At 37.4% G+C, this 24261-nt stretch overlaps 1 protein-coding gene across 1 annotated transcript in view; it reads right to left on the reverse strand.

The window, feature by feature from the left end:
* LOC131165267 (exocyst complex component EXO70A1-like) overlaps positions 1-24261 on the reverse strand; it is an 82774-nt gene that overhangs the window by 30491 nt on the left and 28022 nt on the right. Inside the window, exons 4-9 of the mRNA XM_058122901.1 lie at positions 19825-20079; positions 18898-19036; positions 18605-18817; positions 2772-2977; positions 668-868; positions 465-564 (exon numbers count right to left, since the gene is read on the reverse strand). Coding sequence (XP_057978884.1) covers positions 465-564; positions 668-868; positions 2772-2977; positions 18605-18817; positions 18898-19036; positions 19825-20079 — 1114 coding nt within the window. The remainder of the gene's footprint in view (positions 1-464; positions 565-667; positions 869-2771; positions 2978-18604; positions 18818-18897; positions 19037-19824; positions 20080-24261) is intronic.

The raw sequence follows: 24261 nt of genomic DNA on the forward strand, positions 1-24261 counted from the left end.
TCACTACTTTGCAGTTAGCTGATGCAGGTTCCTCTATGTTTCTTCTTACCGAGTTGCATAGACTCAGGGAAAAAAAGTTTTGAAATAAAGTGAAATTATAACGGTACCCAAATTAGATGGTAAAACCAAATAAAAGCATATGTAGGCAAACTGTTAAAGCTTGATATACATTGTTGGCCCACAACCTAACAACTTAAGCTTTTAGGTAAAGTGGTAATCTAACATGGTATCAGAGCTGGTTACCAAAAGGTCCTAGGTTCTAGTCTCATTGCCCACGTTTATTATAATATCCAGAGAAGGCGTTTCAGCTTAATAAAGGCACATAGGTTACTATAAAGGTAACATGCTTCCAAGAAGCTAATTATATAAATAACACAATCAAAAAAAGCAATAATAACAACAACAATTGGATCGTATGTAGTCATGTGCAAACCATGCATTAATGGAAACAATTCAAATAAGACCTTTGCCCAAGCAATCCTCCTATACTGATTTGCATGCTGCTGGACAACCCTCCGATGTCTTTGCACCCAGTCATCCCCTAACAAGTCCTTGGCTTCCGATCTGGAAAGACCACATTAAGCACCATCAGTACTATAATTTTCATACAACAAAAGCCACCCAAACTATAGACAACCCATAGATATAAAATACAAGAAAGACAAACCTGCGGACAGATCTGACCATATAATGTATGTTGTTCATAAGAAACAAGTGAGTCAAAGCAGGATCTTTATACTGTTTCGATTTCCCATCCAAATTAGTTTGAAGAGCCTGCATTATTCGCATTGTCACAGATGCCAACTGTGAACTTGTATCAACTCCATTCCCAAGTTCTTCAAAAAGTTGCTTCAAGGTTGACTGATAGCTGTAAAAATTTCATGGAAAAGTGATTCAAACTGATTCGATGATGAATCATGCAAAAAGCAAGGAGAGAAAGAAGCAATATAACTGGAATATCAGGACAGATCACTCAGGAATAAAATTTAGGGCAAGATATACACTCCGTCTGGTTCATCACCTAAAGAGGAGATGGGAAAATAAAGCTGCTGAAAGAAGGGTACAGAAGCAAAAGAAAAGGCTTGTGGAGATTCATTAGTTTTTTAAAAAAGACAGTTTAGAAAGAAAATTTAGAATAAGTACTTGTGCCTTGTTTCTTTGAATTGTACTCCAACTTCCAAGTCTCTGTTTTCTCACCAAATCTCTCCACTTTTGAGGTCAAATCTTAACGAGCTCAGATAGATTTATTTGTTCCGATCTCCCCCATATCCAATGTTATTTCCTCATTAAATGAAATAAAGAAAGAACACTTCTATATCTATAAAAGTTCTTCTGTTTACTCCTCTCCTCTACCAAATGTAGTCCGAATCCAGAGGTCACACACAACACACTACAAGAGTACAAGATGCAAAATAGTGCCTGTTACAGTAAAAGTTTCTACCTTTACATTTTTATCAGAACCATGAAAACAACTAGATTTGAGGAAAAGAGTGAATAAAGAGAGAGAGAGAGAGAGAGGTATAAAGAGGATTCACGGTTGGGCTCTAATCATCCAGTTATAAAATACCATATAGAAGGCTCAGGATGATCAATGGAAACATGATAAACACAGGCTATTTTGAGAGGGGCAGGGTTGGAACCCAATGGGGCAGCATGAAATTGGAGCATGCTTAAAACTGTTACAGCCATCTGATCATTTTAGGTTTTCCACATGGGGCAAATGCCAAGAAAGAGTCATTAATGAACTAGATTACGTTTTCCCACCTAAATTTTCAGGGGTTTTAATCATACCTGGGGTCCAAAACCAAACGATTTACCAACCATATATGATCATGCCATGTTGGAGTATGATTTCTCTCTTATACCAACAGAAAGAATACTCTTCAGTGACAGCAGTTATCAAGGAGAAGATAACAGGTCATTTGAGATTATCTGGTTGCACACAAGTGCGCAACAAATACCAATTAGTAAAACAAGCGATATGATCCACCTTTCTGCACCAAAAAAATGGTTTTTTCCATATTACTAGTTGCTTTTGTTTTCATGCACTTAACAATAATTAGCAGTCCTTAAAATTTAAAATTATTGGTCAAAGATTAAATATAAGGTTTTTGACATTTCTGCATTTAATAAAAAGCTTCCCTAATTGAAATAATCAAACATGTTTTATTTATTTATTTATTTATTTATTTTTAAGTTTCAGTTATCTTAAAATATGAGGGTTTTGACATTTTGTTTATGCTTTTCACCAAATATGTGACGTACTCATTACATTATTCAATTGATTAAGAAATTTTTTCCTAAAATTGTTCTTTGGTCCATTTATATCATATCTTTCTCCAAACAATATTCTATTTATATCGTTCATCCAATTCTAGCTTCTGCCTGCCTTTTGAATGAAAGCAGAGGAAAGTCTCATTATGCTTAGGATTTCATTTCTCTCAATTGCATTTTTCCATTTGTTTGAATTCTTTCATATAATTTCTTTTCATCTTTCTTGGATTCCATAATATATATTGAGACATGCAATATATCTGAAGAAGTATCTCAGATACAGGATGTATTTTATACCCTCAAATTAACACAGAAATATTGAAAAATAGAAAGTTGGTTTGGTCACACCCACACACACACACACAAGAGAGGAAAGAACAACATAAAACATGCCAATAACTGCTTAAGACCTTAACAGCTCATTTATAAAAATAATAGTTTTGTCTGATCGCTAAACAATGCAACTAGAGGATTAAAACAGGGTCAGTGGGGCATACTCGAACAAAAACTTCACGTAGTTAATCACATAGCTTGTCAAAGGATGGACAGTTCCATCCAACACGGCAGTCTTTGTTGCATCTTTTTCAACTGCTTCTTCGAAATCACCAAAGGTCTCTTGGGCAGTTTGGGCAAGCCTCCTTGTCAATCCAAATGCTGATTCTTTGATTTCAGTGCATGTTTTCCCTTTGAAAATGAGATCAATCTGCCAAAAATTTCAGCTTTCAAGTTGATAAACAAGTATGAGGCACAATTCAAATAGCATGACTACCAACACTTTGAATTCCAACAAGGATATATGACAAGTCAAAACATCAAATAATATTGCGCACATACACAATTTCATGGAATCCAAAACGAAAAAGAACAGTAAATACAACATCCATAAGATGGGGATCCAAGAAACGAAAATAGGAAAATTACAAGACAACTCAAATGATGAGAACAAAAAGGATTGAATAGATGGCCACAACCAGTTGTCCATGGTTCCAACTCTATCCCGACACATAATATCCTTATCGTAGCTACATCATTCAATTATTTTTCAGCAACGAATACAATCCAGATAGCTCAAAATCATCCTGGATTCACTAAATAACCCTCAAATTCATCATCTCATAAACAAAAAGCATTTTTTGAACATATGTTGACTACATATAATCATTTTTTTTTTAGGGTGGGCTGGGGAGGGTGGGGATATTGGGGTGGTGTTTCTCCATTTTGAGCCAAAAAATCCTTGACCATTGTAGCTGTTAGATTACCACTTTATCTAAAAGCTTAAGCTGTTAGGTTGTGGCCAACAATGTATACCAAGCCTAAACAGTATCCAAAATGAAATGGAACACTAAAAAACAGCTGCTCCAAAATTTGGCATTGTTACAAGTAAGCAAGTTAGTAAGGGCATAATGTCATTTTTACATAGTGATTATTATAAAAAGAAAACGAGACTTACCCTTTCAGTAGGTTCGCCAGTCATTGCAATATTTAAACATGGTACTAGAGAAAAGAACCTAAATCCTACATAGCCATCAACGTCTCTGCTGCTGCTGCTGCTGCTGCCACTGCCACTGCCACCTGCCCTCACTCTTATGTTTCTGCATCATCCCAGTAAGAATGAAACACTGTGTGTTGCGCCAGAAAAAAGAAATAAACATCTGAAGGAGATCCTTGTAGAGAGAGAAAGAGTTTCGCATCATGATGAGGATCAACATGCACCTCGAGTATCTTTCACAGATATTATGACACGTGGATGACCACCCGAAGTCCACCATTGGATGTGAACTTTATTTGCAGCAATTGAAGCTTCTCTTGAAAGCTAGCTTGGAAAGAGGATGACAACTTGCAAGTCAAAGAGTCTTGGGTTTTCAAGAAGCATTTATTTCATTTTAAGTTCCTAGACTCCACTATTATAATTATTCTAGCTCCTAGACACCTATTTCCTATGACAAACTATTTCCTAGAAACCTCATTACCTATGTTTTAAATGTTTTATTTTACTTTTGTATTTTCTTTAATCTCTTAAGAAGCAATGTGCAAGTCATGTGCATGCTCATGTGAGGCTATAAATATGTCATCACTTGTATTGTAAAAGGGACATTGAATTATCAATTAAAGAAGCCTTTGCTTAAGGTTGTGAAGCTTGCTCCTCTCCTTGTGAGTGAGTAGTGTGAGGCTACGTTCCATCTCCTTGGAGATTGGGTGGTGAGAGACCACGACTCAACGTCATCATCAACACTACACGCCCACTCCTATTTCATAGCTCACAGCCACAACCTTCTTCAAGCTTCATTCTCGTCTCAAGATTCCTAAGGATCAACAAGCTTGTTCGTAGTGCGCTCGAGTACTCGTGTGTCTTGGTGTTTGTCATTCCGAACCTTTTGGTAAGCTCGTTTCAATTCCTTGTTTGTGGCCATCTAAAACAGCCCCTAAAGGTACCTTGTAAACCTTGAAACTCTACCCTAATCCTTGATTGAAAAACCTTGTTCATTCTCTTTGAATCTTCCTAGATTTTCAACATGAACATGCTTGCTAGTACCGTGCTTAGGGATATTTGATTTGTAAACATCTTTTAAGTGAACTTGATTACTTGAATGAAATGATCAACTATGGGCTTTTAACCAAATCATATACGTTTTCAAAATCTCAAACAACTTGTGATCATTAGAATATGTTTGTGATGTTCATGCTTGGTTAATTCAATTCTTCCCATAGATTGTGATATTGTGTTTGTGCTACAAAAAGGGTCAATCGCAGGACTGAGGCTGCTTAGAACTGTCCTACATCATATTGGTATCAGAGGATGGGTTAGGTTCACATTTGACCCTACTTTGTGTGACCAAACACCATTCCAAAAGGCTGCCCTAGTGTTGTCCGAATCCTTCCCTAACCCCTAGGATGTCTACTTGGGCCAGGAATCCTCATTGAGGTCGTAGGACTAATGTTGAGAGAGATGCCTCAATAGATGAGTTTCAAGATCAAGTCCGTGACTTGAATCAAGAGCTAATTGAGAACCACCAAAGACTAGATAGGTTGGAAGTTCAACTAGTCCATAACCCACCCCAAGACAATTTAGAGTCGCCCCTTGAGCGAGGCAATGATGATGAACAGCCTAGAGAGCCACCTATGCCTCCTAGAGAAAGACCTCTACTTCCTCCACAAAGGCGAGTGAATCGCCAAGATGACTTTGTTAGGGGACCCCCACGTCATGAGCATGGCTTTAAATTGCGGTAGCACATAATGTAACATAACAATAACGAGTGTAATGGGAAGCGGTAGTAGCAAATGTTACATACGGGAAGCAAGTGTAACGGCTGTGAATTTTTTTCAAGCACACACAACCTTGTGCATATTAGCGTACTTGCATGTTTTAAGCTTTTTACCCTCTCAGAAAGAGTTTTAGTATATTTTGGATCCTTTAGTTTGACTAAGTTATTTTGTAAGGGCAACAAGTTTACATTTGTTTTAAACCACCATTGATATGTATTTATATTTCTCATTGTTCTTATATGTGATAAATTCTTATATATGCTAAATTAATTAAAAAAAAAAAAATACATTATACACTCCATTAATCTATTAAACACATAAGACATACGAATAATACAAATATAAAATAACTAGAAAAGAAGAAGGTTGAAGTTGAAAAATATAGAACATAAATATCAAATTACTAATATTATCAAAATAAAATATTTTTCTAACAAGTTAGTATTTTCAAATTGTTAATTAATGCATCTCTTGTGAGTATTTAAAGAAATAGTAAATTTTGTATCATTGTCATCCTCATTATAATTTTTCTCCCCTCTCGCCACATAGTATATTGAAAATGATTTATGAAAGAGATGGAAAAAGTGAGAAGTAAAAAATAAAATAATTTTTTTGGCGTAACAGTCCTATAGCGGCTACGTAACGGTCGCAGTCCGTAATGGCCGCTACAATCGTGATTTTTCTTCCCACCGATTTTGCGGTGTGTAACGATATCGATAACTCAAAAAATTGTTTACGTAAAGGTCGCGGCCGTTATTTAAAACCATGGTCATGAGCCCTATGCCCAACATTGGGGTGATAAGGACTATGACGTTGATGACTTTCAAGGTAGGAGACCTTACCGTAGGGACCTTGGTAATCCTTACGAGGATGTGATAAGACAAGTGAAGATAGAGGCCCCCAGCTATGATGGATAGATGGACCCTAAAGTCTTCCAACATTGGTTGACTGAGATGGATTCCTATTTTGATTGGTACAGGATGACTGACCCTCATCGGGTTAAGTTTGCAAAAATGAGGTTGACGGGGCAAGCCAAGCTCCATTGGTTGAATGTTGACAGACAAGAGGCGAGGTTAGATCATAGGCTCATTAAGCATTGGGACCTAATGAAGGATAGGTTGAGGGAGAAGTATGTACCCCTGAGCTATAGAGAGCGCCTTATGGATCAGCTCTACAGTTTGCATCAGGGTAGCATAACCGTGTTAGAATACATGAGTCAATTCGATGAGTTGTCCATGAGATGTGGTGTCTATGAGACTGTTAGTCAGCAAATCTCTCGATTTCGCATAGGATTAAAGCCTGAACTGAGGAGAGAACTATTTCCCCATCACATTGAGTCCCTTGAACAGGCCTATAATTTAGCTTATGACTTTGAGCAAATGAATAAAGTGCCCAAGGGGAAACGGTTTGGTGCCTCTTCAAATGAGCCATACTCTCGAAAGGTACAAAGTTAGGACAAGTCCCGACTAGTGCAATCAAGTCAAGTCACCACTCGAGGGAGATATCCCACAGTTTAGCAACCTATGGACGAGGGAAAAGCACCCATGACTGGATCCTCTCGCTAGAGTTTTGGCAATGCACTGTGTTTTAGGTGCCATAAACAAGGACACTTTGCCAAACAATGTCCCACCAGGAACTTGGCACTCGATAGGAAAGATGGTGAGGACGAGCCTGAGGAGGATCAAGTATATGTTCCTAAAGTTGTACCTAGTGAGGATAAGTTGTCAAGTGAGCCAGATGAGAGTACCCCGTTGAGTGTGATGAGACGCATTATAATCATTCCCAAGGATTAGGAGGATTGGCGTCGCACTTCTATTTTCCATACTTACATCAAGTGTGGGAGTAAAAGTTGCAAGATGATCATAGATGGTGGTAGTTGTATGAATGTTGTGTCTAAATCTGCATTGGGATTGAAAGTTGAGCCACACCCACAACCATATAAGGTAGCTTGGGTTGATGCCACTACCATGCCCGTGAGCCATAGATGTCTAGTCCCTATTAAGATTGGCGATTATGAGGATGAGATTTGGTGTGATGTCCTTCCCATGGACGCTGCCCATATTTTATTAGGACGGCCTTGGTTTTATGATTTGGATGTCTCACATAATGGGCATGCCAACACTTATTCCTTCAGGTGTAATGGCAAGAGAATTTTTTTTAGTCCACTAAAGCCAAAAGGTGAGAAAAAGAAGAAGGGAAAGACAAGTAGTGTATGTGGTTATTACTAGGGAGACTAAGGCGCCCCTTCTTGAGCATGAAACACCACTGGAAGTATCACCCATACTTTCCGAGTTTGAGGATGTCATCTCTGAGCCACCTAGTGCGTTACCTCCCATGAGAGACATTCAACATGTCATCGACCTTGTTCCTAGTTTATCTCTGTCTACTTTACCACATTATAGAATGAACCCGAGAAAACATAAGGAGTTGATAAAACAAGTGAATGAACTGAGGGCAAAGGGCTTTGTTCAGGAGAGCATAAGTCCATGTGTCTGCCCTACTCTCCTCACTCCCAAGAAAGATGGCACTTGGAGGATGTGCATCGATAGTAGAGCAATCAACAAGATCACCGCCAAGCATAGGTTTCCCATACCTAGACTAGATGATATGCTTGATCAGATGGTAGGATCTAAGATTTTTTCAAAGATAGACCTTAAAAGTGGATACCATCATATTAGGATCAGATCAGGAGATGAGTGGAAAACTGGCTTTAAGACGAAGGATGGGTTATATGAGTGGTTAGTCATGTCATTTGGGCTAGCTAACGCACCGAGCACTTTCATGAGTTATGACTCAGGTATTAAGGTCTTTCATTGGACACTTCCTTGTAATCTACTTTGATGATATATTGATCTATAGCTAGACTAGGAAGGAGCACCTTGTCCATTTGAGGAGAGTGTTTGAGGTTTTCAGGAAGCAGAAGTTGTATGCAAATTCAAAAGAAGTGTACTTTCATGACTACACACGTCATCTTCCTTCGTTTTGTTGTGTCTAAGAATGGCGTTTCTGTTGACCCTAATAAGGTCAAAGCCATTAGAGATTGGCCTACTCCCCGAAACATACATGATGCAAGAAGTTTTCATGGGTTAGCCAAATTCTACAGGAGGTTCATTAGGAACTTTAGCACCATCATGCCCCCCCATTACAAACTGCCTCAAGAAAGGAGAATTTACAAGGTCGAAATCTGCGACAAAAGCCTTTATGGATATAAATGATTTGATGACTAAGGCACCATTGCTACACCTCCCAAATTTCCAAAAATTATTTGAGGTTGCATGTGACGCCTCAGGTGTAGGAATTGGAGGAGTACTTAGTCAGGAGGGGCGCCCATAGCCTTCTTTAGTGAGACGTTGAATAAGGCAAAACAGTGGTATTCTACCTATAATAGGGAATTTTATGCTATAGTATAGACACTGCGGCACTGGAGACACTACCTCCTTCCTCATGAGTTTGTCTTGTACTCAGACCACCAGGCCCTTAGGTATTTACGTACTCAGAAGAAGCTAGGGCATAGACATATGAATTGGGTCAAGTACATACAACAATACACCTTTGTACTCAAACACCGAGCTAGTATTGAGAACAAGGCCATTGATGCTTAGAGCCAAGTTGTAGCCACCACATAAACTCTTCAGGTGAATGTTGTTGGCTTCGATGGCATCAAGCAACAGTACTCTCAATGTAAAGACTTCTGTAATATCTTTTCAAATTTGCTACAAGGAGTTCCTAGATCTCACCAGACTTTGTGATTCATGATGGTTTCTTTTTAGAGGAGCTAAACTGTGTATCCCATCCACATCTCTACGTGACCAGCTGATTTGGGAATTACATGCTGGAGGTGCTGCAGGTCACTTCGGTGGAGATAAGACCATAGCTATAATTGAGGATAGGTTCTACTAACCTAGTCTAAAGAGAGATGTTGCTAGGATTGTTTCACAATGTCGTACTTGTCAGACAGTGAAGGGTAGGAAACAGAATTCAGGATTGTATACCCCTTTGCCCATGCCACACATCTCATGGCAGGATATCAATATGGACTTTGTGTTAGGTCTCCCCAGAACTGCGAGGGGAAATGATTCAGTGTTTGTTGTTGTGGACAGATTTCAAAAATGTCACATTATATTCCATGCAATAAAACACATGATGCCTACAAGATTGCCACTATATTTTTCAGGGAAGTAATGAAACTTCATGGTCTTCCCAAAACCATTGTTTCTAATAGGGATGTTAAGTTTGAGAGCTACTTTTGGGAAACCTTATGGGCATTACTAGGTACCAAGCTCAAATTTTCTAGTGCGTATCACCCACAGACTGATGGGCAGACTGAAGTAGGAAACAGGAGCCTTGGGGACCTATTGAGATGTTTGGTAGGTGAGAACATCACAGCTTGGGATTTATGCCTTCCTATGGCCGAGTTTGCATTCAATAGTTCAATGAATAAGACCACAGGACTTAAGCCCATTTCAAATTGTCACAGGATATAGTCCTCGGAAGCCTATAGATCTCATTCCATTACCACCGGAGTCTAGAGTGAGTGAGTAGGCTGATACATTTGCAAAGCACATACATGATTTACACTCTTAGATAAGAATGAAAATTAATTTAAGCAATGAGCATTATAAATCTATTGTTGATGTACATCGTAGGTAGCATGAATTTTCAAAAGGTGATAAGGTTATGGTTCGAATTTGCCCCAAACGGATTCCTTCAGGAAAGGTGAGATACTCTAGATGATTTTGGTATAAGCAATGATTTAATGTTGAATATCTAACGCCTTCTTTGGAAGCTAATTCTTTTGCAGAACCTAGCCCAACTAACCCTGCAAATGAACCTACTCCATTCATAACTCTAGTTGCACCAAAAAAGCCAAATTTACCTTTACAACCACCATTAGTCCCACCAAAGAAACTCGAGCAAATTGAAGACATTCTGGATGTTAAAACAACAAACACATGAACTGGAACGTACCAAAAGTTTCTAGTCACATGGAAAGGGAAGACACTATCAAAAAGCAGTTGGATTCTTAAAGATAATGTCCTTCGTCTCAACCCGGAGTTGTATACCAAGTACTTTCGACATAATTCTCCAAAGGAGAATTATTTTCGGTCGAGGAGAGATGATGGGGATCAACATGCACCTCCTTTTGTAGATATTGTGACACATGGACGACCACCAGAAGTCCACCATTGGATGTGAACTTTATTTGCAACAATTGAAACTTCTCTTGGAAGCTAGCTTGGAAAGAAGGATGACAACTTGCAAGTCAAAGAGTCTTGGTCTTTCAAGAAGCATGACAACTTGCAAGTCAAAGAGTCTTGGGTTTTCAAGAAGCATTTATTTCATTTTACGTTCCTAGACTCCACTATTATAATTATTCTAGTTCCTAGGCACCTATTTCCTATGAAAAACTGTTTCCTAGGAATCTCATTACCTATGTTTTAAATGTTTTATTTTACTTTTGTATTTTTTTTAATCTCTTAAGAAGCAATGTGCAAGTCATGTGCATGCTTATGTGAGGCTATAAATATGTCATCACTTGTATTGTAAAAGGGACATTGAATTATCAATTAAAGAAGCCTTTGCTTAAGGTTGTGAAGCTTGCTCCTCTCCTTGTGAGTGAGTAGTGTGAGGCTATGTTCCATCTCCCTGGAGATTGGGTGGTGAGAGACCACGACTCAACGTCATCATCAACACTACACGCCCACTCCTATTTCATAGCTCACAGCCACAACCTTCCTCAAGCTTTATTCTCGCCTCAAGATTCCTAAGGATCAACAAGCTTGTTCGTAGTGCGATCAAGTACTCATGTTCCTTGATGTTTGTCATTCCGAACCTTTTGGTAAGCTCATTTCAATTCCTTGTTTGTGACCATCTAAAACAGCCCCTAAAGGTACCTTGTAAGCCTTGATTGAAAAACCTTGTTCATTCTCTTTGAATCTTCTTAGATTTTCAACATGAACATGCTTGCTAGTACCGTGCTTGGGATATTTATTTTGTATGCCAACACTTGTGATCTAAGACTTTTAATACAACTTCTTTTAAGTGAGCTTGATTACTTGAATGAAATGATCAAGTAAAGGCTTTTAACCAGATCATATACGTTTTCAAAATCTCAAACAACTTGTGATCATTAGAATATGTTCGTGATGTTCATGCTTGGTTAATTCAATTCTTCTCATAGATTGTGATATTGTGTGTGTGCTACAAAGAGGGTCAACCGTAGGACTAGGGCTACTTAGAACTGTCCTACATCACATCATCAAGGCGGCAATGACAAGAATTCTTAGTGAAGTGGAAAGGCCTCAGAGATAAAGAACTCAATTGGATGTCAGCGAAAGACATGCAACCATTTGTGGACAAAGTTGAAGAGTACCCAACATCAAAGTCTACAAGGACATCGACTGCATAAGTTAGGAAGAATGTGACGAGCCAAGCTTATTCAGGATATTATTCTTGGGCACTTGTTTTGGCATGCTTTGTGGGTAATCATCATGTAAATACTAGCGCAAGTTTTATTCTTTGGGTAGACTAATAGCTTAGTGAAAAAAGAGAAGTACAACTCCTTGGCAATGCTGAAGTTCTCACGTGCAAGAGTTAGATTTGTATAAAAGATATTTAGAGGGGTAAATGTTTGTCAATCTTTTTAAAGTCACTAGTTTTTTTTTTTTTTAAAGCAAAAGAAGATGCATTTTATTAGAGAAAGAATAATGTACAAGAAATTCTCCAAACACATAACACACACTGCCTACAAAGGTGTGATAAATAAATTGTGTTACATTGCGGTTAATCACTTGACTTATATTCACTTTTATGATCGCTAACTGCTTCCACTTAATTTCTACTCAATGCTGGATTTTTTTTATGTGGAGAATCCATAGTTCACTTTCGAGTGACTATTTAAACTTGTGTGCTATAACTAGTGCTGCACGATCCTGTGCACAACCCTTCACACAGCCTTTGATGTTTGTTAGGAGATCTAGGACTATAAATCTTGTATGTGAGTAACCCAGCTCAAATGTATGATCTCTCCCAAGAACACTTTCAAATAAAGCAAAGGGATATGACTGTTAGCCATAGTTTTAAAACCATAATGGGTGGCTAATCTAGTGAAGCCTCTAGGTTAGTTGGATCAGTCAAACTGCGTGTCAAACTGATTATGTGTGTGTATGTGTAAGAGAGAAAGAGAGGAGATGGAGAGAGTCATCATTGCCTATTGCTTAATAAGAATAAAAAAAAAAAAATTTAATAGCAACACCTACAATAATTTTTGTAGAATTCTCATTATTTTTACAATATTTTAGAAAACTTCAATGTCTCTAATAAGAATAATATCATTAACAATAATTTGAAATTATACAAATATTAAGTAGTGAAAATATTTTTTATTTAATTAAAAATTTGCTTAAGGATATACAAGTTAATAGCTTAATTAAATTGTATATGGGTATGATATTCACATATTTTTAACATGTAACATGCATTTGGTGTGCGTGGGTGTGGATGGGTGAAAATTTCATCAGTAACAGTAAGTGGTTCTTACCTCGGTAGGTTCTCCCTCCTTGTGCCTAAGGCATTGGGTTCTAGTACTCTCCTGGAACTTCTTCAATTTGTTTGTTCAAGAGACCAGTCAACCCTAGCCAATTCAACGATTCAGGCTACGTCAGGCTCATCCAAGATGAGTTGGCTCTGGTTCTCTACAAATCCGAGATGCTCAGTGTATCAAGATCAGTAAACCAACGTGCAGTTTGGTCTGGATTATAAAATTATGGCATTAACTTATTATAGTACAATCTGTCATAGCTAATGTTCATGAGATGCAAAAGGAATAAATGTGTGGTGACAATTCTTCACAACTTAGTGCATTTGAAACCCGACTTTCTTGCAGCGCAGAGTTCCCACCCTTTGTAAAATGTCAATTCTCATGAGCTTTGTGCGTCCTCAAACGGTCATCCATCAGCTCCTCCAACTTCAATCTAAGAAATCTGTCTTCATCACGCAAGGTGTTCCTGGTGGTCAGTTTTACAGCAGTAGGGGCTCCCAAGGTATAGAAGGGCGAAAATTTGAGGTACACCACCCCAGGGTACACATTGTCAAGGGTGGTGGTAGTACGATTGACCACTGTTGGGTTCCCATGTCAAGCCTCCTTGCATTGATACCGCAACCACAGATTTTGCACCTTGTTCAGTTGTTGGAGAGCAATGCAATGTGTTCATATCAGAAGAAAATTATTCCAAGTATTAGGCATTTTGCCATCTTGCCCAGAAACACAAACCCTTCACTTGCTTGTCATCTAGTAACTCTTTTGAACCTTGGGGCATTGAATTTACCACTAACTTATGATTTTCTTTTATGGATCCAAAAAGGATATTTTATTAAGGAGAACAAGAAATACAACAAAAAGGCATCCTCCTTAAAAGACACAAAACAACAAAAAAAAAAATAATCAAAAAAATAAATAAAGAAAATAAAACAAAAGAGCTTGCCAATCATGCTGTAAATCAATAAAAAAAAAAAAAAAACCCTTTTCAAACATTGTGCTGCAAAAGCCCATGAGAATTCCTCCCCATTTGAAATATAGAATTAAGAAATAGCAAAGAGGAACGAGGAATACATGTGCAAAGTGAAGAATCCCCACCCAACTGTCTTTCCCAAAACTAAATGTGATGCCCATTTCCCAAAATAAAGTTGGTATAAGGAATAAAAAGAGGTTATAACAGTTAAATACCCTTCCAAGGACTTTCATAAGAACATCTCAACCCCAAGTTAGCATCCCACACATTACCCTGCAAGCCAAATCTACTTTTAATAATTTTGCGCCACAAGAAAGATTCTTTGAAGGGGAAACACCACATCAATTTATCCATTAAAGCAATGTTCTCAGACACCAATTTGCCAAGAACACCCCCCCCCCCCCCTTTCCAATTTTTAGACCAGCAAACAACCTACCAACTACCAAATGACCCTTTTTCTCCCTCCAAATAAATCAAAGGCCAATCAAAAATAGCACACCCAACTAAATAGGAAAACTCCAAAGATCTAGAAACATATAAATACTACATCCCCAAATTTATTTTTAAATGGCTCTCTCAAACAATTGCAAAATAGTAAACAAATTTAAAAGTGACTCCCTGTGATTTTCCAAAATAAAATACTATCATATATAAACTGAAGATGAAAAACCACTACCCCTCAATGCCCACCTAATCCTTCTCACAAACCCTCTCTCTACCAAGGTCTTAAATTTCGATCTCGACTCAAATTTCAAAGCTCCAAAAGTACGGAAATTTCAATTTCGATGTTGATTTCGATTTTAATTTGAAAAAATAACGGAAACTAGTAGTAAAGCATGGAATTCTTTGTGAAACTTTAGAAATGGTTAACAAACATAAAAATATAAGTTTTAAGACTAATATATTACAAATTAAATACATCTATGTTTTGCATGAGGTGGAAAAGTTGTAAAATAGTATGTGTATCAAACATGTTTGTAAGATAATGTACATTAAACATATTCAGTTAATGCAAATGAAATTCATAAATCATTTAAATATTATTTATTATACAAATATTGATAATTTAGACATGAATGGTTAAATAAAATATTACTATAAGTTTATTTTTTCATATAATTTCAAAAGCACTTGTGATAACCTTTTGTTTCAATAAAATAAATTAAAAGAGAAATTTCACTTCACTCTCGAGGTTTCGATAAATTTCGACAAATTTCACTAAACTTTCGAGGTTTCGATAAATTTCGGATGATTCGTTGAGATTTCGACAGAAATTATGCAAGACGGAAATCGACTGCCATTTCGATTTCAAAGGTGAAGGAAATTGGAAATTTTGACGAAAATTTCGACAGTTTCGTGGAAATTTAAGACCATGCTCTCTACAACCCTATAAACCAAACTACTCAGAACATCTACTACAAGAACGAACAAAAAAGGAGGAAGAGGATCTCCTTGCTTGACCCCCCCCCCCCCCACCTCCTCTCAAAGCCCTAAACAAAGATTTAGGCTCTCCATTGATAATGACAGAGAAAGAAGCATTAGATAAGAACCTCCTCATCCAAGACTGCCACCTTTCACCAAACCCCTTCCTCAAAAATATTTTATCCAGGAAATTCCAATTTATTCGGTCATAAGTCTTTTCAAAGTATACTTTAAAAACAGCCCCCTTATCTCTCACAGAACATCCTCAAAAACCTCATTTGCTACTAAGATATAACATCCACAATCTGCCTATTCCCCATAAAAGCACTTTGAGCCTTCCTATCACAAAAGCTCAGCCTATCAACTAAAACCTTTGCAATGATAAAACATGCTCATAGACTAGTAGGCTGAAAATCTGCAACTTTAACAGACCTATTCTTCTTAGGAACCAAATTAATGAAAGTTGAATGAATGCTTTTTTCCAAAATACCATTAAAAGATAATTCATTGAAAATCCTTATTAGATCTCCTCTATTAGATTACCACTTTACCTAAAAGCTTAAGTTGCTAGGTTGTGGGCCAACAATGTACATCAAACGTTAACACTACCCCGCACGTGCAGCCCGACAGCATGTGGAGAGATACGCACATGATAGAATAACACCCATTACAGGGAATATAATGTTTTTTTTTAAAAACCACATAATAAACATGGGCAGTGAGACTAGAAACCAGGACCTCGTGGTAACCAGCTCTAATACCATGTTAGGATACCACTTCACCTAAAAGCTTAAGCTACTATGTTGTTGTCCAGCAATGTATATCAAGCTTTAACACCCTCTAACCACATCCAAGTAGTCCTAAAAGAAAGCCGTACTAAACCCATCCAGACCTAGAGCCTTACCCCTCTCCATCTTAAACACAACCGTCTTAACCTCATTTTCCACAAAAGGCCATTCCAACCACCTCATATAATCACTACAAATAAGACTCCGTTCCAACCGCTCACACATAGACCTACAAACATCCTCCTTAGTAACAAATTAGAAAAAAAAAATGTAATATTATCAAAAATCAAAAAAGAATCAATAGTAACCTCTCCTCCTTTCAATTCCAAATCAGTAATTATATTCCTTCTCTTACTAGCAGCCAACCTATGGAAAAATTTTGGATTATAGTCACCTTCCCTAACTATTTTCTAACTTCCACACTCCTTTTACCACATGTATGAGTACTGCAGTAATGATTCACCAATCATTGTGTGCTCACAACCCACAAAAAAAAAATGGGGATTGTGAATAAAAAATTAGACATTTTGGAAGTCAACCAAGCCCTATTATTCCAAATGAATGCGCCCAAAATGTTTTGAAGTGATGCAGATCTTACTGCATGCCCTCTAATTAATTGAATGCCATTGTTTGCCCTTGAAGGAAAAATAAAGTATTCTATCATATTTAATGAAGAAATTTTGTTCTCATTACCTCCCCACGTATCGGATGTGTGTTCTTTCGTTCAACAGTTGTCCCAGGGGAAGATAACTTGGATCCCTGTGCTCAACACAGCCTACTATGTCTCCGAAACGTGTTGAAAAATATTAATTTCAATGTCTTTAATTTTGCACGTCTTGGACACTGCTGGGCATTTCATGACACAGGATTAACACATCCAGGTAGGGCTGCAAATGAACCAAGCCACTCACAAGCAGCTCAGGAGGCCAGCTCAATAAGAGCTTGTTCACCTTATAAATGAGCGATTCTCAAGTCCAAATTCTAGACAAAGGGTCTAGGTCCTCTAGGACCATTGAAGTCTAGATCTCATCTGTTCCTGTGGTCAGTATAGCCATCACAAGGGATAATATGCATAGAACTTTCGATGCAGTTCTTACAAACCAAACTCCAGACAAAGGATCTAGGATCGTTGAAGTACTTCTTAGGGATTAAGGTATCAGGATCTCAAATGGGCCTGTTCCATCAGATAAAATACACATTTGATCTACTCAGTGAAATAGGGCTGCTAGGATCCAAGCCAACTGATACACCCGTGGCACATAACAACAAGCTAGGGCCAGATAAGGGTGAATTGTTAAATGTCAACTGATCCAGGAAGATACCTACCCTCTGGAAAGCGAAAGTATCTTACAGTTACTTGCCAGATATCTCATTTGCAACCATGTTGTAAGTCAGCTGCCTTACTCTCGTGGAACCAGTCATTGGGATGTTGGTATTCATGTATTGAGATATCTCGAGGATGAACTTGGAAGAGGTCTCTTGTATCAAGATCACAATCATACACATGTTCAAGGGCCAATTGATGCAGACTGGGCTCGGTCACCTCTTGAAAGAAGGTCCATTCCTGGATTCCATGTGTGGAAAAGTAAGAAGCACACAATAATTGCAATCAAGTGCAGAGTCTGAGTATAAAGCCATGGCACATAGTACCAGTGGCCTATGGAACTGACATGTGATAATCAAGCGGCCGTTCTTATTGCATCCAATCCGATTTTCCACAAGAGGACAAAACATATTGTCATTTTGTTCAAAGAAAACTAGTAGCAAAGCTCACTGAAGCCACTCCTGTGAAGTCTGAATATCAATTGGCTGATTTATGTACCAAATCTTTGTGGGGTACCCAAGTTAGGTTCATTCATAACAAGCTAGGAGCAAATGATATACATGATTGAACTTGAGGGGAAGTGTTGCAATCTAGTACTTTAGTAAGGGCATAAACATCATTTATTGTACCTAGTGTTTATTATAAAGAAGAAAGGAGACCTACCCGTTCAGTAGGTTCTCTGATTATAGCAAATTTGCAATATTTTAAAAGCTACCACCCTAGATCCCATTATTTCAGTGAGTGGTGCACTAATGGAATCCAGGGAGTCTGTTTTGGGAGAGGGTGATCTTTTATGCCTCTCTGCGACTGTCAGTGGAAGAAGCTTCTCTAGAAGCTCCATTGCTTCATATTCAAGGGTGACCAACATTCTTTGTTATATTGAATATGATTTTTGTATTCTTTTGTACTTCTATTTTTTCCCTTGGATGCAAGGATTCTTGCCCTCTGCTTTATGTATTCTCTCTCCCACTAATATATTTTTCTTTACTTACTAAAAAACATGTATAGTATTTGACTTATACCTCTGAGTGAATTTCACGCAAGATCTCATACATGTCCAGAAGTACAAATAACTTCTCTGGTGATCTCTTGCTTCTGGCAATTGCCTCTCCAAAACTAAGCAGCATTGCAACACTACTTGCTGTAACTTCAGAAAAACATTGATCTGCAAGAGAATCAATGTCTTCAAATATCTGATCACAAACTTTTCGTTCCCCAGCAAACAGCAGTTTGACCTGTACACGCATAATTAGATTCTTGGAAGATCACATGGACACACACGTGTTTTATTTATTTATATTTTGCATATTCTTACAGCAATCCGCATGTAATGAATCCAATTCCCGATCTTAGCCTCCAAAACCTCCCATTGCATCTTCTGAACGTCATCCTTGCTAAGCTTCTCCACTCCCAATTTGTGGAGGCTTTCTTCCAAAACAGAAGAACGGGTGTCCCTGAGAAAAGATGCAAAGTATTACCTCTTCACAAAGTCATTATATTTGAGAAGATGGAAAGAAAATAATAACTGTTCAGGCAGGGTAGAGATAGAACTTCACGTGAATTTGAGCATGTGTCCTCTTTAGATATCCCAAATGAGCTTGAAGACTTAAAAAAAATACAGTGGAGTGGAAAATTAGCTATGGCAGTTATACAAAGTTATTTTTATAAAGCACTAACAGGGGTCAGAATTGGGAAATGGACGTCACTCTGCTCCTTAATTGTCATACTCCAATTTCTGGACCCAATCCCTCTTTCTGCCAACCACTATTAGTGGAAGCTGGGGGCATGGAGCCCTCATTATTATCTTGCACCATCAAATTTACTATTCCTTCCACGACACCATGCAAACTTTTTGTTATTAAGCTAATTGAAAGCTCATGACTTTTTTTCTATTATAGCAATTCAAGGCCAAATAAAATCCAATTAACGTGTCGCTTCTGATGACTGTTTACAAGAAAATTTGGATCAGATAAATAATAATTTTTTGATAAACAAAGAATTACACACACATACATAAATAGTGAAGAACAGCTCGCCAGTCCCTCTATAGATCAGACATAGAAACTCACTTGAAGAAACCATAGGTAGAACAACCCCCCCCCCCCCCCTACACTATATATTAAGCGGAGTAGCAGAACTCACAAAGACTTGCAATATTCTCCAACCAGGTGCACCAAAACCAAATCACAGCACTCTTCCACAAGAATGTACATAAAAATGGAGTTGAAATGGAGCTCTCTACCTGTAAATCTTAACCATCTGCTGTTGATGGCCCGCTTGAACCATTTGTTGGGCTAACTCATGCAACAGCGGCAATATCCTTGGTGGTATGAGAACTGGTGGTGTGTAAACTGCATTTTCTAGAATCATGTTCTGATCATGGTGATTATTGGAAGAAGGATTCCTGCCATTAGAATCAGCCTGATTTCCAGGTGACGAGGTAGGTCGCATTGACTGGGGGAGGCCCTCAAAGAAGCGATCAGGTTCCACAGGTTTGCTGAATTCCAAAAAATAAAATAGCAGATTAATTGGAATTCTGAAAGGCTTTAAGTGGGCAAACTTAACAAAATATCACATCAGGATCATTGCCCAAGTCATAGAGATGCATCACACATTGCAATGCAAAAAAGGTGTACAAATTTATGATACTTTGAAGAAGTAAAGAATTTTGTTAATATATAACTAATCAAGAAAAATAATTTTTTTTTTTCTCCCTGTTTAAGCAGAATAAATTGAGATCCAACACCCATAAGATATTAAGCAATGTTCTTTTTAGCATCATATTGAGAAACAGTACACTGTAAAACGAAAGGTGCTGATAATACATAACTAATCAAGAAAATTGGATTTCTCCCTGTTTAAGATGTATAAAGTGAGATTTCAACACCCATAAGATATTAAGAAATTTTCTTTTTAGTATCATATCCAGAAATAGTATAATGCCTAGATTATGGGTAAAAGCACTAAAATGAAAAGGGGGCTGATCAGAAAACAGAGGACATCAAGTATAACTTGATTGTTTGTTACTGAACTTGATGCTAAAAATGACTCGTAAACAAATACAATCAGAAATGTACAACAGCATTGCCTTAAGTCTCACTTTGGCTATATCTATGACCATTGCACTGAATCCAACAGAACATGCTCTGGAAGTTGCAGTGATGTCAAATAATAATTTATTAGCTCAACTCAAGTTCTTTTAGGTCTATATATGCCTCCCTCATGATGCCCATAACCACAACTGAATTACTCGTCCTCGCTCATGCAGTTAGTTTACCTTGAAAGTGCCTGAACAACCATCTTAAACACCCTCCCTTATCTACATTCAGCAAGCTCTGCTTTATGAATATGTCATTTCTTACATTACCATTCAAAATTACCACTCATTCATCTTTAAATTCTCATTTTAGATATACTTCTTTAAAAATGTTTTTTCTAATTGTCCAAGATTCTGGTCTCATACGAAGCGCTGGACTTCTACTAAATTTTCTATTTAATTTAGGAATATTTAACATTCATGTAGGATGCCAGATGCACTCTAGGGGTCGTATCACTATTCATGTGTGTCTCTCCTCTATCCCCATTGTATTGCTTGACCCTCTCTAAAATTTGTGGAGAGGGCCAAGTAATAGTTATTTTGCCACTTTTCTTTTATATATTCTTCTACAACAAATCGTTCTCCTCCATGATATATACCATTCAATATTACCTCAATGTCTGCTTTTTCTCTTATCCCAGCAAGTTTTCATTTCTCTCACCCCTTGTATACTTCTCTAGTGTCCAGACTAGTGTAAAGTTCATTATATGCTCTAAATTGAGTGTCCACAAACAGCTTGCCTCTTTATACTTTTCAATGTTTCCCCCAGTTATATACCGTACATTGTCCTTATATTTTTTTGTTTTAGTCATGGATGAACATACTAGAAATATCGAAATGAAGTTCCATGGTGCATGTTTTTGTGAATGATATTATATTTATACATGAAATTCGAGGGAGATTAGAATCTTTCGAGATAAGAAGAAGATTGAACATACGAAATGAAATTACAATAATTCAAGGTGAATAAAAAAAATAATAATAATAATAATAAACTTGGCAGTCGAGAAATTCCAACTAAAACTAAAGGAGAAAAAAGATGACATCCATATATTTGGACCAAATGGATAATTTTTTAGGTGTCTTGCATGATTATAAAATACAATTAAAATTTAAATGAAGTTTATGGGACAGCCACAAGACCAACTACATCTTATGGTTTATGGGCTAAATATAGAGGCAGCTAAAAGCAAGTGAAACAAAATAAGCAAGGTAATTATAGTACACGTACAAATTTTTAGGAGGATTGCAGTAACTCCAAAATAAAAAGTAAAGAGGGCAACAGGTAGATCTAATCTGTATTGAGATCAAAAATCAGGATTTGACGAAGTTTTGAGCATATTGCTCTAGGCCATGTGGAATGGCTACCAACACTCCATTTTGTCCAGGCTACTATGTGCCCTCAAACACCCAACTCGGGGTCTTCACCTTCCCTCTTAGAGCCGTTGGGTTCCAATCCTCCAAAAAAAATTCCCCCCGAGGCATCTTGCCCATTTCTCATATCTCATTATATTTTACTACTCAATTCTCACTTTACTCGTGTTTCATTCATTCTTTAACATGAATTTGATCACAATCAGCAGTTTAAATCAATTTTTCTTTCTTTAAAAATAGGATTCTCTCAGTTTTTCTCAAATAATTTTTGATTTGTCATTTTTGTCATAAATCGTAGAGAATCCCATTATTGCCATACCGAATTCAGTCTGTAAATATATTTGAACGTCGATTTCGATTCAATTTGAAAATTTCAACCCAAATCCCATCCAAGTCCAAAATCCCCAAATAATAATCCAATTGAACCTAAAATCTCAAATCAGAATCCATTTTTTCCCAATTTGGTCCCACAATTGAAAACAATTTGACCCCAATCATGCAAACAAATTCTTTGTTTTGTTAAGGCAGACAAATTGAAAACAAAATTCGTGCTTCACATGCAAATTAGCCCCCCACACTTTGACAAATTCACATTAAATTGGATTGCACACATGCCTTTATGGCCCATTCTCATATGGCCACTTGACCCAATCACCTTGCAACTACTACCCCCTTATGTGGCACTCTCCATTGGCAAAGACATCCATTAGTTGACGTGGGGCACTTGTCCCCCAACCCTTTCACCCCATGGAACACTTATCCCCTATCCCATGAATCAAGGAAGGTCATCCAATGAGCACATTCAAACACAATAACAACTTGAGTACCTTTACCCTACCTATAAAAGCACCTTTTGAGCAATTGGAAAGAGGACTCTCACACTTAAGACTCCCATACTCAGCCATTCATTTCCTTGTTACTTTTGCTCTTGCATGGGCTTCCATTATTAGGCCAAGAAGCTCTTTTATATGTTGATTTTGGAGGGTGTCAAGTAAGGCAAAGCATCTTTCTTGCTCATACTTAGACTAGAATCAAGCATGTTTATGTGCTCGTGGGATCTTGCTTCTTGTATAATTTTGAAAATGCATAAGCCTATTGCTCTCCTATGAGCAGATGTTAGTTTGATGGATAACAATTAGACTATGTGTGTCTATTTTGAAAAGAAGTGACTTTATGTGTATAGTTTTGAAAATTAGCATGCAGAATGCTTTTTTGGGGTAAAAATTGTGGTGTGCTGGAGTAGTGCGTGTCTTTTTAGCCAGAATAATGGTGTATTAATGTGTCTATGTGTGTGTGTGTTTTTCATGAAAAATTGTGGTACATTAGTGCTGTGTGGTGTGTGTGTGTGTGTGTGTGTTTTGTTGGTGAAATCATGGCCTATTGGTGCTGTACATGGGTTATTTCTTTTTTCTTTCTTTTTTCTTTTGTGAAAATCATAGTAGAATGGAGGACTGTAGGTGTGAGCTGGTGGCTGATTTAAAGAGAATCCATGTGATATAAAGAATCAGAAAGACAGTTAGTGTGAGAGCCTAGCCATGGTCCAGAGTGAAAAAAAAGAGTGAGCTTTGTGTGTATGTGTGCGCAGAAAGTTAGAGAGGGAACCAGCATCAGCTAGGAAGCACCAATACCGATGTGAGAGAGACTACAACATGATAACAACACAACAAATACAGCAATTTTTTAAAAACGGTGATACAACACAGCAGGGATGCATTAATTAATTAATATAAAATACATCCAAAATATATATTTTGGCATGTTTTCCTTCTTAGATGACAAATATTGAGGTAATTTTATTTCAAATGAAATATAAGCATCATCCATACAAATCATCAAGGACATTCATTTTGTAGAATATCAATATTGGTCCAAGTCCAACAACAAATAAACAATTCAAGGGCAAGGTTGATGAAGGGCAATAGTCATGACTCATTAAGAAATAAAAGAAAACAAAGGAAGAAGTAAAAAGAAGAAAATTAAATGAGAGTGGTGAACTAGCAACGGCCCTAGAGAGGCTGTTGAAGGTTGGCACTATGGCGCTGGGGCTTCAAAGTCCAACCACAGCAATGTCAAAGAACCCCTTGACTCTTAGTATCTTGACTTCTCCAAAACAAATATATATATATATATATATATATATATATATATACATATAGAAGGAACAGTTTCTTAACAAAATTAAAAGGGGCCACTAGATGCAAAACTTCA

Source organism: Malania oleifera, chromosome 10, assembly GCF_029873635.1.
Source record: "Malania oleifera isolate guangnan ecotype guangnan chromosome 10, ASM2987363v1, whole genome shotgun sequence".
NCBI classification, from domain to species: domain Eukaryota; kingdom Viridiplantae; phylum Streptophyta; class Magnoliopsida; order Santalales; family Ximeniaceae; genus Malania; species Malania oleifera.